The sequence below is a fragment of the Helicoverpa armigera genome, chromosome 3, assembly GCF_030705265.1.
Source record: "Helicoverpa armigera isolate CAAS_96S chromosome 3, ASM3070526v1, whole genome shotgun sequence".
NCBI classification, from domain to species: Eukaryota; Metazoa; Arthropoda; class Insecta; order Lepidoptera; family Noctuidae; genus Helicoverpa; species Helicoverpa armigera.
In genome coordinates, this window is record NC_087122.1 from 13873889 (window position 1) to 13886868 (window position 12980).

The 12980-nt window shown below is 35.7% G+C and overlaps 1 protein-coding gene across 7 annotated transcripts in view; it reads right to left on the reverse strand.

Annotated features, from left to right (window-relative positions):
- Window positions 1-12980, reverse strand: part of LOC126053653 (cell adhesion molecule Dscam1) — a 136538-nt gene that overhangs the window by 105694 nt on the left and 17864 nt on the right. For all 7 annotated transcript variants that reach the window (XR_010278192.1, XR_010278194.1, XR_010278193.1 and 4 more), the window contains exon 3: window positions 4762-4933. Coding sequence is in view for 4 of the 7 variants with exons in the window: in XM_064043743.1 (XP_063899813.1) it covers window positions 4762-4933 (172 nt within the window). In the remaining 3 variants the exon portion in view is untranslated. The remainder of the gene's footprint in view (window positions 1-4761; window positions 4934-12980) is intronic.

Genomic DNA, 12980 nt, shown 5'->3' on the forward strand with positions numbered 1-12980 from the left:
CAACAATCGGTGACTACCACTTAGCAAACTGTTCCCTATGAATATTGTGGTTGTTTCTTAGCAATGTTTAGTAAATTATAATACAGGTATGCCAAACCATCTGATAAATGTAACATATCACCTATTGTCCTCAAACTTGGTCTAAGATTGAAACCTTCGACTTACCTCAAACTAACACAGTTGAGACCCCAATACACAAATAGAGTTTACAAATTAAACTTAGTTGGAGAAACTTAAATGGCCGCGGACATATTGGATGGAAATCACACATTCCTTGCTGATTCCGCTATCATTGTCTATTTATAAGAATGAAATGAAAAAAATATCCTATAAGTATGAATGCTCAATCCTTCTCCCTGTGAGAGGACGATAAAAAGGCTGTAACAGTAAGTATTAGCACGCTAGCACACCATTTCTTTTCATCAATCTATTTTTATTATATTAATATTCACTTTTTGTACAGGTACATGTCTTCTTAATGCAGTTTTTCTCAAGCAAGATGTCGATTTCAGCCTTAAACAGATTTCATGGGAAAGAGTGGTTCTTGACTTGTAATGACATAAATCACGTTTAAAGATACTATCAAAATCTTAAAGATGAGTTAAAGTTTTTTTACCGGAGATGAGTTCTGATGATAGCTTCTGTAAAAAGTTTCCTGTGAAATAACATTTACAAGCAGTTAATATTTAACTCGTCGCTCACCGCAATGAAAACAGTATAATTTTTGGTGAAAATGATCTCAAAGTGTACGTGAGAGTGTAATATAAATAGTAGGTTACGGTTTATGTTTATTTGTTTAAATGTGGGATCGACCCTTATTTGATTATTCAAATTGTTTTCATACCCTCCAGCTATGGATTAAATACCACTTTCATAAAACAATTTCGCCCATATTAATATGAATGACTGAAAAAAATAAAATACTTCTTAAATATCGTGCAAAAAAAAACCATTATATCTGTTTATTTTATACACACATATTACAATGTTATCAAAAATTACGAAATTGAACAAAAAAGTTTCGCTACATAAGCCTACGAAAAATAATGACTAGTTTATTTTACTTGTGTTCAATTATGTACCTTCTTATCATAGCTTGACGGTAGATTTTACATGTTACACGATGTTCAAGGTAATAGGCCACAGTTCATAAATTATGTGTCAACTTGACGTTAATTTCAAGTCAAATCATCCTGACCAGTGTGAAGTATGAACTAAAATAAGTAGCTTTGTTTCTAAATCACGACGCGTATGAAAAATATGTCTTTTATTATGTGTTAAAAAATATAGAAATCAAAATAAAATTACAGGTCAATGTATTACACTTATCGAGCACTTTATTTTCAATTTAGAATACTTTTTTTATGTACACAAGGTATGTATAGGAGTATGAATTACAGTAGTACCTAATTCATTTTAGTAATCGGACCACGTGCTATTTATTGTCTTCCACCCTCTATCCTGAAACTGGTTAACATCAAGTAATGCGTAATATTGTTTGTTCTTGTCACTCGATTAGCCAAAAGTCGCGAACAAGAGAATTCGATCAGCTTATTACTTCCTAACTTAGTTACCAGAGACCAAGGCCTTAATGGACCCCAACCGAAGGTTTAGGATACATTATAATATTGAACGTTAGTTTAGGCACTCACCAGTGAGTGGAAAATTCGGATAAAGGGAACAGAAAAGGAAATATTAATGTGAATTTTGATGAGGTTAAGTGGTATATTGTTATTGTATTCAGATTTTGAGAGAACGAAAGTTGTATTCATTTGCTAGATTGAGAAGAGAAAGTTGTATTTATTTCTTTCTTATTAATCTGTCTAAATACTGTTTTAAATAGAATCTGCCTGATATTCTCTTACATCGTTCGGATTATTTAAACATCAGCAACATATTTCTTTAGATTTTTATTGCAACTCATATCTTTTGGAGAAATACACCTTTAATTTTCAGCAAGTCTAATAAAAATAGACAGCTCTCCATTCTTCATTTCAAATACAACACAAAGGAACCTCAAACGAACATTCGCAAAAATTCACAAAAGATATATCAGTACAGAGTTCAGACGCGAAAATATAGGAATGTGCACACTAGCGCCGCGCGGTGTGCGCCCGACCTGCCCGAACTATTCACATTGTCTGATACATATTTCATGACGCTCACGAATCGCGCCAACACTCGGATTATTTTAAAGATATACCATTTGTACCGCAAACTGTGATATTGAAATTCAAGGTTTAACGCGGAGGGCACTTGCTAATTTTGTGATTTGCATCGCTTGAATTTAAGATGTTGTGGATGATCTTCATTTATTTGGTACGAAAATTAATTTTACTGCACACAATAGAAAGCATTTTTTACTCAAAAAGTAATAAGTTATTCAAGAGACCTCCTTTAGAAAATTAACAAAATTATTTAACAATTTACTCGTCTATATTAATGTTAGGTTGTTTTAGTTCTTGAAATTCTTACATGGTTTTCAGTACATACTACCTACCGTTACCTCCTTAGGTATGTTAATTAACATTATAGAATGTAGATATTTCTGTCTCTGATCAAGAGATAAGTGTACCTACTCTCTCCAAGTGTACATATTGTGTGAGACAAGTGAGTATATTGTACTCGTCTAAGTACACTAGACAGTGTACTCATACGAGCACACTACACAGTTTTCCACTGAAGCACTCTCTGTTAGTAATACATTTACTTGTAGCTGGAGAGCAGCTCGACTAGCGAGCCACATATGACCACTGTCTTTGTATGGACTAATAACTTCTATACTATACTTCAGTTGTTAAGTGTACTATTTATACAGTCCATAGAATGAAAATGTCATAATGAATTAAAGATTTTTTTTGAGCAGCAACGAATCTAATGTCATGGCAGAAAACCACTGAATATCACTTGCATATTCATATCAATAAAACAACGCAAATGGTCTCAATTTCACTGGTTTCAAGTTTACCTGCAAATAATAAAGTTACACTCAGTAACAGTAAACTCGCGTCAGTTATAAAAAACGTTTTATTCCAGAAATGTGAATGTTTATTACGAACTATACGAAGTGCTCGACAATGTAGTGAAAGGTAAATGTATCTGTAGTATTGTTCCCGATTCATTGCAAGCAAGTGTATGCTGTTGCGTGATGCATGCGATCTGCGGTGCTTGTGAAAACGACAACATTTCATTTTGTAATGTTTATACGTAAATACTATGCATTCAAATATTTTTTTCATTGAAGCCACTTTAATAAAAAACATGCTGTGTTAAACTTGGAAAGGAGTTACACGTAGTTTCTTTTCAAAGAGCTGTCGGAATAATTTATTGTGACTCGTGGTATCTGTGACGTGTGCCAAATAGATAGGTCTTTGTGTGAAGTTTATAAATATACAAACAGACAAGTTTACTGCACTGTCACAGCTGCTCCAGAAAGTGTTATTTTACTTTTCGGTTGCAAAAACCTATTTTTACATAAAATAAGAATATTTAAATTCACAATTCATTTTACATCTAACTAACTATTCACACATACAATCAATAATTCTTGATTTAAGCTTGAGCTCAATTTGTTACCGGAACTATTTTACATCGCAACAAACAAAATAATATTTCAAAACAAATCTTTATTATATCGTCGAACGCATGCATAAAGAAATATATTTGATTCGAGAATATTCTCCACCAAACCAGTTGGTATTGTAATTCCCGACACTTTCTGAAGTAAAACAGAATTCTTATAAAATTCAGAGGCATCAGGTGGCTTCACCCCTCTTATATTATACAAGACTTGCCAATACGTGTTTATTTACTTTTCTACAAGTAACTCCAATATGTAGGGTGTGTGGGTTAAAGTACAACTTGTGTACTATGCTTGTTTTGTGTTTAACTTATAATATTGTTAGTAATTTACTTGCGAAATTTAACTTATGTGCGTCAAAGTGCCTGGCTAGTTATTTATGAGACTGATTAAATAAATAAATAAAAATTGTATATTCAGACGCCAAGGCCCATAAAATGTTAGTAACAAAAAACAACTTAACCTATGTTAGATAATTACAATACAAGAAAAAAAAAAAGGTACACTGCCTTATTCACTGGAAGGGTTCTCAAGTTGCATGTAAAACCTGCAGCTTGACAAACCTATCCAGTGCAGGCCCATCCAGTCTATCCGCGAATACTTTAAGGATGCTGTTGGTACTTCCCCTGACTCTGTGTACTAGCGACGCAACTTTCTTACGCATAATAGCGAAGTAGTCGTCCGTTTGTGCATCCGCGAACATGCCCGATGCACTACAGTATGGTGGCAGTCTCAACATCACCCTAAAAGCATTATTATATTGGATGCGCAAGGTATTGTCAGCCTTTTGGGTATGATTGGCCCAGAGGCTGCTGGTGTAGAAGGTCTGGCAGTAAGCTTTGAAAAAAAGTTTCAGGTAATTTATGTTGAGTTAAGATTTTCAGATTCTTTGATGTTTCTTATCATATCTACTGAGGTAAAGCTAATAAAGCTACTGAAACGTTATGAATTGGTCATAATTAGCACAGTCGAGACCTATCAAAACAAAGGTTTGTATCCAAATGTCAATACATTTAGCACTATGAGTAAATACTGTTATTTGCATATTTTATATTTTTACTACTTCAGCGCATTTTTTTTTTGAAAACGTCATGACAACTTTTTCAACCTTCCAATCCGAAAATCTGTAAGAAGGTTGGTAATTTTCTCCTGCTATAATTATGAACTTCAAGTGCACCTACCTCAACCCCGGCACATCATCAAGTTGAGCGCCATCAGGCTGCTGCCACGCGATCTGTGGCGAGGGAAACCCGTGCGCGGCGCACGATGCGCGCGCGCCGGTGCTGTTGGAGAACACCAGCCGAGGCGGCGGCTCCATCAGGAACACCGGCCCGTGCTCCTGGCCTTCACCACCTGGGGAACAAGGTTAGGAGATTAGAATACGAATAAAAGTAACAATAGTGACAGTGAGTGGTTGAGTGACGAAACTCGTCGCGGTCACTTCAATCGACTCAATAAGACCTCATGAAAGATGACCTGTATTTTATACACCAGGATATCTCATCTGATCTTATAATATGTACCTATGAGTAGTTACTTTGAAAACTTACGTATGTAAAAGAACTAAATACGTTATACTTTATGAAGTTAATTTATTTCGTACATCGCTTAAAATATTTCCATAGCGTGGGATTATTAACTCAAGTATAGAATGTTAAGAAACTCAATGTCAAAATATCAATTTACATGAGATTGCTTAAGACAATTACTTTGGCAACCGTTGGAGTTTGTTACGATGTTATCATCCGTGTAAGCTCATACCTAAATATATCTTATATTTTGTCTTTAAAGATCACATAGTCAAATAATGTTATTCTAGTGTTGTGTAAAAACTGAATGGTTCTCAGAAAAGCGTTCGTGTATGTCTAGCCAGCCAGACATTGCTGAGGACGTTATATTGTTACCACTTTTGTAGATTTATAAATATAACTACTATAAATAGAATCTGCCCGGAAACTTACCGTTCCCGCAAAATTGTCCGGGTTACAATAACTTACTTACATTTCAGCAGGACTTACAAGTTGGCAATTCTATCGTATTTTTATTGGAGGGAATCCTATTATTTTGCTCCGACAGACCTTCCAGGAACTTGGTAATTGTTATTGGGTACTTCGCAAAAATTCAGGCTAAACCAAAAATATAAAGAGAGCTATAAAATTCTTCAAAGGGCTCTCGAGCGGATTGCAAATTTTTAAACTGCCATTAAGGTTTAATTAACGCAGTATAGTTCGGCTAGCCACAAGGTTAAACTACGATTAGGTTCCAAGTTGGCTCCTAACGAAGCAGTTATCTAGATAAAATAAGTTGTTAAAACTAAGTTCGACTATGAACACTTAATTTTGGGTCTAGTCGTCGAAAAGGGTAAGTTGCTCATTTAGAACTTTTAGAGCAAAATGATGAATAATTTTAGAAAGTTATAAACGAACTGTAAATCACTTCATTCCCAAAGCTCTAAAAGCTTCTGAAAAATATTTAGTGGCCAGTACGTAATTATACTCTCTACGTTCAGAATACTCTTAATTGAATTCGATAGCATTTTTTCATATGCACTGTTCATACGAATCAACACAGATAATTTATCAATATAACAAAATGATTCCAGGAATCTCTCGATATTCCTTAATATCTGTACTCAAGCACAAATATAGAGGTACATGCAGAGGAACAATTGTCAAGTTTCATAGACTGTGCCCATTGATACTCTGACTATGTAGGTATCTACTCTGTATCACGAAGCACATACATTGTGTATACATCGGTGTTGTGCTCGGCGTAGTGTGAAGAAGTTTCACTAAGTTTCGCGTGTTGTGTTAATAAATCATTGTGTGTATGACGAACTTGTACTTCTCATTTTAAACTATTTATGTTACAAAAGGATGCCTCTGAAGTGTGGGTTTGCTTGTTTGCAATGGTTTAAGACAGGTGAAAGTTAGTTTAACGTTAATTTGTATAGAAATAAGATCTTACATACCTACGAATATACATATGTTGTTTTTTGTGGAGGTAAATAAACGCTACTAGCAAAGCTTTCGTTTTCCCTGTCCTCGACCACTTGTCAATATTTTCAGCCACCAAAAAGTGTGCAGCAAAATGTTTTCCATTGAATCCGGTGCTTGTTATCGTTCGCAGATTCCGGGTTAAACCGAGATTTGTCAAATTAGACATCGGGTTAACTGCCTTAACGTGGTTACCGCCGACAGACAGACGGCTGGCTTGATATGTATAATACGCCATTTGAATTTCAAACGCCACTCCTCCGTGAACTGGTTTCAACTAGCGTTTGCCACAATGTTATGTTGGAATTAACATAATAATGTGTTATATAACTAAGTTTGGATTATGGGGGCTCGGATTGGATTATTGTTGGTTCGAATGGAACTCCCATACAGGTACGTTTATAATCTACATACTACAGCCATGTATTGTCTAAATAACAAAGCGTTGTTGCGACTGCGTTATAATGTTTGATAAGTTGAATAAAGAGTGGTTACTATAGAAAACGGAAAAGTATAATACGCTTCTCGAGCCCTTAAATAATTTGAAAAGGTTTAATTTAAAGAGGGCCAGTAACACCCATTCAACTCACTCAAACGAAGCAAAGTAATGTTTACCGACACAAAATGAAATGAACACATGAAATTCTTTGGACTACATAAAACAAATATTATTTCAAGATCTGTGGGCTTATTTTCAAATCCGTAGGATACTTTCAGGAACGCAAATATTATTCAGCTTCACATATTCCTCGTATTGAAGTGCAAAGCCCTACTTCAGCCGCCAATCATCTAGATATAGAAAAGACTGGAAATTCGCACCGTCCTGGTAGCGTCGGCAAAAATACGTGCACACTCGGGTTGTATTTGCGCGCGCATAAATATGCAGTTTTAAAGGTAGCTCGTGACGTCACTCCGTATCGCAGCCGTTTTGGAGCGATCCGAAGCCGAATGATCTGATTTTGCTATCTGTACTAGATACACGAACGCATATTTAATGCACTGTAGCTCGTTCAGGGACGTATGCCAGATACTTTTGTCACTAGATATTCGTATTTTTCTGAGAGTTTCTGAGAGTAGGTATGCCTGTGTGCACTTGTTTGTCAAATGAGACACGGTCAATGCTTTTGTCACCATGCTATACAATTTCAAACAAAAAATTTAGCTTAACAACTTTTATTTAAGAGGTTAAACATGAAAGGCCTCCCTCAGAGCAGTTCCGTGGCACCAGCGCTCCCCTCGCTCTCACGAGGTCAACGCCTTACTCATTCTAAGAGCCGCCACTAACTTTATTTCTACTGTAAGTACTTTTCTATTTATCCTTTTTTAACTTTGACATTACTATATCCGTCATAGTTTTTACAGTCATCAAAAATATATAATTCAATGTATTTAGACTAGAATGGGGAAAATGACAACTCATTATTCCGAATAAAAACCGATTCAACTTTCGCAATTCACTGACCCAATATTCCTAAAAGCAAAACAAAAACACGCCAGCCGTACTTTTTTACGGATAGCAAAAAAGCCTTGAAACTTGGAACGTTTAATACTTTTATCTTGGGCGTCTTTTGTTCAGTTAGTACCTGTGACGTCACGCTTTGTGCCTCAAAGAACCTGTCGCCTCGATTGTCTACCGCTATGAAATCTAGGACACGAATTAAGGTTCCCCCTGTGAGAATTGTAGTTGGATCGACAACAAATTGGAGTTTTGTTTTTGCTGCAGAATCATATTCTGCTGTGCGTCGACTTCTAATTGGGATCTTCATTTGTTTGCACAGGGAAATATTTTTCCCCTGTGCTATTGAATTCTTGCATGTCAAGTAAAGATTGGGTTTGAAAGCTTTCTACATTTTCAGTAGATAATCACACATAATGCCCATATTTTAGGCACATATTTTTTACACTACAAAATATAGTAATATCATTCAGAAAACTACAGGATCTGCAGAATGTTGGAGTTGTAAGACCTCGCTAAGTTATTCAAGTGGCGCACCCCTAGAGTGCAAGCGCGGTTATGATGTTATTGCCCACTTTGACAACCCTGGAGCCTGTAGCTGCCTGATGCACTCCGGGTAAAAAGTATGTCAAAGTATCGCTAGGTGATGTTAAATATGAACAACATTGCAAGATAATGTCTGTTCTACAATCATCCTATTCACCAAACTTTTATTCTATGTTGAGATCCTTTGTACTCTATCTGCTCGCCTTTTTTTTGTGTAATCCTTGATAGATTAATAGGGTAGAAATTGCCACTGAATATAAAATACAAGCTTCATTATTATACCGTCACCTAATTAAGCTACCCCAACATAAAACAACTACATAACATGATTTTGAAATAACAGTGCAACGTTAAATACCACGGCAAACGATTTCAGGCTCAATTAAGCAATGCTATTTACATTGTAAACGAGTGTCCGCGTGTAACACCACTTTACACAATAATTCCTACAATACATGTTCATTACATAAGTCTAGTTTATGTGGCTTTTAAGATCGTTCATCATAATGTTCGGTACGACAGTAACGCTTTGTTTTAATGAGCTCCGACACGGCCTTGATGTCAACTTGCTCAAGTTTAAGGGCGAAATATTTCAAATTGTAAAGAAACTTGGCCTGTCCGTAACGTTATATACTACTTTAAATAATGAATTGTAACTTTAAATTAAAGTTGCCCAGTTTCAAAATCACGTATGTAAATGTCCTTTGATAGGGGCCTATAAAAAAATGCAACCCCCAACTCCACTCAAAATACAGCCACCCACATTGTACTACTTTGTCATTATTTACTTTTCATTTGGCCTATTTTTTAGCATTGTCAACAAAAGTGTTCCAACTACCCGCAGTTCACGTTCAAATTGAAACGAACAGCGCAACAACAACAATAGGGGCAGCAATTCAGCTCGTCATAACTCTATGCTCTTTTGTTTTTGATTTTTTAAAACCTCCGCGCACAATGGGGAACGCAAACATATATTTTACCCAAATAAAAGTTTAGGAGTTTTGAAAAATGGCCAAGTACGATGTTAAAATGTTGCCGGGGGCGCATTGCCGCTGCCCCGCCGGCCTGAGCGTCACTCACCATTTATTTGGAACTGCATGCAGGTTCCGTAGCTCTGTTTTTGGAGATAGCGTATGCTCAAAGACATGTCACGTGAAATTTAGGAGAACGGGAGTGTACGAGCTTTGAGCTGGTAATAAGTAGATATAGTACTAACGGAATCCAATGCGAAAAATTTGAGAAACATTAATGATACAGAGAAACATTTTTCAATAATTGTTAATTAATATTTTGTTTGCTGCATAGTAATGGAATTCCATCTCTTTGAAGCCTTATTGCAAAAACAGTATAAACGTAATAAATTACAGTGACGCTGAACAATGCAACGTTACTATAACGAGAAATAAATCGCCCGCTCCGATGAAATGCATTATATTTTGCTCTTGTGTCCTGTTTAAACAATTTTAAGCTTGTTTTATGTGTTGTGTGCAATTTAACTCGTAATTTATGATAGTTTCAATTGCCGAATCTATCAACAATTTTGGGAATCGTTTATGGGATATTGGTTCATGCATGAATTAATGTTATTACAATGTATTTTAGAATTTGATAATAATTCTAGTTATTTTGTACCCATCATACAATTTATTAGTTATTGTTATTAGAAACATTAAATATATTATACTATACAACTAACCTATAAACCAAGCAACGGTTTACTCTGCTGTATTTTTTCCGTTACCGCAAGGCCTTAAGAATGCAAGAGGCAGAAAGCGTCCAATAACCGCGAAGCCTCACAAAGACCTTGTTGTCTTGATAACCGTAACTTTGCTGAGCATCCTCCAGCAGCCAGGGTTACGAAGCAATTTCAAGTCCCAACAGAAACTAATTTTAACTAAGTGTTGTATATTTTTTACAAGAAAGTCAATAGTTGCGAACTTTTCAACAAAGGCTTTATGTGCTCGGAATATTTTACTGTTTTCTACGAGATTATGTAAGGCTTATAGCCTTGTTGTCTCAGTATGGTGTGTAATTTTATTTTAAAGCTAATATTTTTGTTGGTCGACAGTAAATCACTAGTGCGTCCTTTTTAATTATATTCTTGAGATGATCATACTGTATTTTAAACAAATATAATACAACGTTTCTGCGACTATGATGATTTAATACCTACAACGAATCGTCACTGAAATAAAAACTTCATTCCTTCAAATGAGATCTCTCAGTTTTATTCTTTGGAGCACAAAACACAGCTTCCAGAATATTCCACAAACAAAAATGGCGCTTTGCAGACGTTCGTCACTTGAAGAATGGAATTATTATGGTTATGTTAGTGCTAGAACTATTTGCCTTAATGAACAGCTTGAATTAAATGAACAGTCGCATAGTAAGGAATTTTAACTATTGTAGGTCGAAATCTGACTTGCTTTTACTTATTTTAAGGACGAAATACGCAAGATCAATGTTTAAAGATACTGCGGTATAACTATAGAGTTAAACTTGTAAGTCTTGTTAACTAATAATGTGAGTTCAAAGTTACTTTAAAACTGATTGTCTTAATTGGCTTACAGGTACACACTGAACCGGAGTTTAGGAAGGCAGTCTGATGTACTGGTAAGTTAAATTTTGTGATTTTTAAGTTTTTATTCGTTAGTTAAGTAAATTATTGATACATACCTACCACGCATATATGTACCTTAAAAATACGGCGTAAGGATTGACGGTGAAGTGCTCATCTATTGTTTAATTAAAATGACACGTGGATTTATTTTAAGCAAGCTTTGACTTACAAATGAGTATAAAGTTAAAAATAAAATAATAGTATCGATAGTCACATCAACCGACATTTACTCCTAGCTACCCAGCAACACTATCTCTGGCTTTGCAAAGATCCTCTCTATAACATTGACGAAATACTCCAGACTCGCTCAGTTTTACAGATAACTTGGATCGCGTCTGCTCGTCCAACTTGCAAGTAGCTGATGTACTTACTATATTGTTCTTTCATCGTGGCTTCCATCTCGTATGGAGTTCAAACCCGATTTATAGCCAAAAGCTACTTAGATATATCAGCTAAGCTATGTACTATGCTATTTCTTATTTGACTCTGTTTGGATGAATATTCTAGCCGATAACGTTTGAAAACACGAATAAAATATAACTACAGTTTTCATATGTGAAAATATTCTCCTAAGCAATCTAAAACTTTCGTTATTACACACCAAAAGTTCGAATGTAAAACCAACATCAAAAGAGAGTAAGGTCCTCGATAAATCCTTTACCTTTGATAGTCAACTTTATGCTATTTTTAGGCTTTGAATCCGCCAGCTTTTAAGAAAATAGGCTTAATATTTTCCAACGGTTACCCGAGGAATCTAATAAGCTGGCTGGGGCAATCCGATTGTCCCGGCAGACGGACGGGGGGTTAACGCAATTTGACGTGGAGCCGAATTGACGGCCGACACGTGAGTCTGACGAGCTGTTCCCGACAGTTTTACACTGCGAGCCAACTACACTATCTGTGGAACTAGCGTACACTTACACGTGTGACGTCATGGAGGATAGATGAATTGTGTCACATTGTTGTTGAACATATAAGTTGTAGAGTAGCTGACGGGCAGACGTTGCCGGAAGAATGTAGGTGCATACGAATGTTAATATATCTAAAAGTATCCATAGTATGTTTTGCTATTTCTTGTCTTCATCGCTTGATAAGATGATTTACTGAAGTGGTAAATTATTTTAAAAGTTTTAGGTATAGATCCACGCTCAGTTGTTTTTTCATTAATTATGGAATGTATTCATTTGCGTAGAAGTTGAGTAACAGAAACGTTTATGTGTCGCGAAATAATAAAGTTTTGGTATGAATAACAGACTTCAGTTACTTCAAAACATTTCAGCATAAGAGTAAATATTGAGAATATACTTAAGATAAATAGATTTACATAAGAAAAGTGTTACTTCATAACCAGGAAAAGGGAACAAACAAAAAATTCCCGAAATCCTTCTAATTCTGGCAGTCGTTTACCGCAGCTTATTTTGAGGCTCATGCCATTGGAATATCTACCTTAAGTTGCAGTCACACGATCTAAAGTTGTACAGGTAGAAGTATTGTGGGGGCTGCATGCCAACACATTAGCATATATATGTGGTGGCCTTATCGTAGACTTGACCACTTCATGAAAAGATTTGACCATTTCATGAAATAGTCGCGTTTCATGAAATGTCTCACTGTCTATTGGCCACATCATGATGTGGCTTGGGCAAATCAATGATAAGAAATCGTTTCTCGATATGTGCAACTGAAAACTCGGCTTCTTCATGAAATGGTCAAAATTAATTGATCACATCGTAAAATAGTTATGTAAATGCGCCCCTAGGGGCGCTGCCAGCGCTTTGTTTA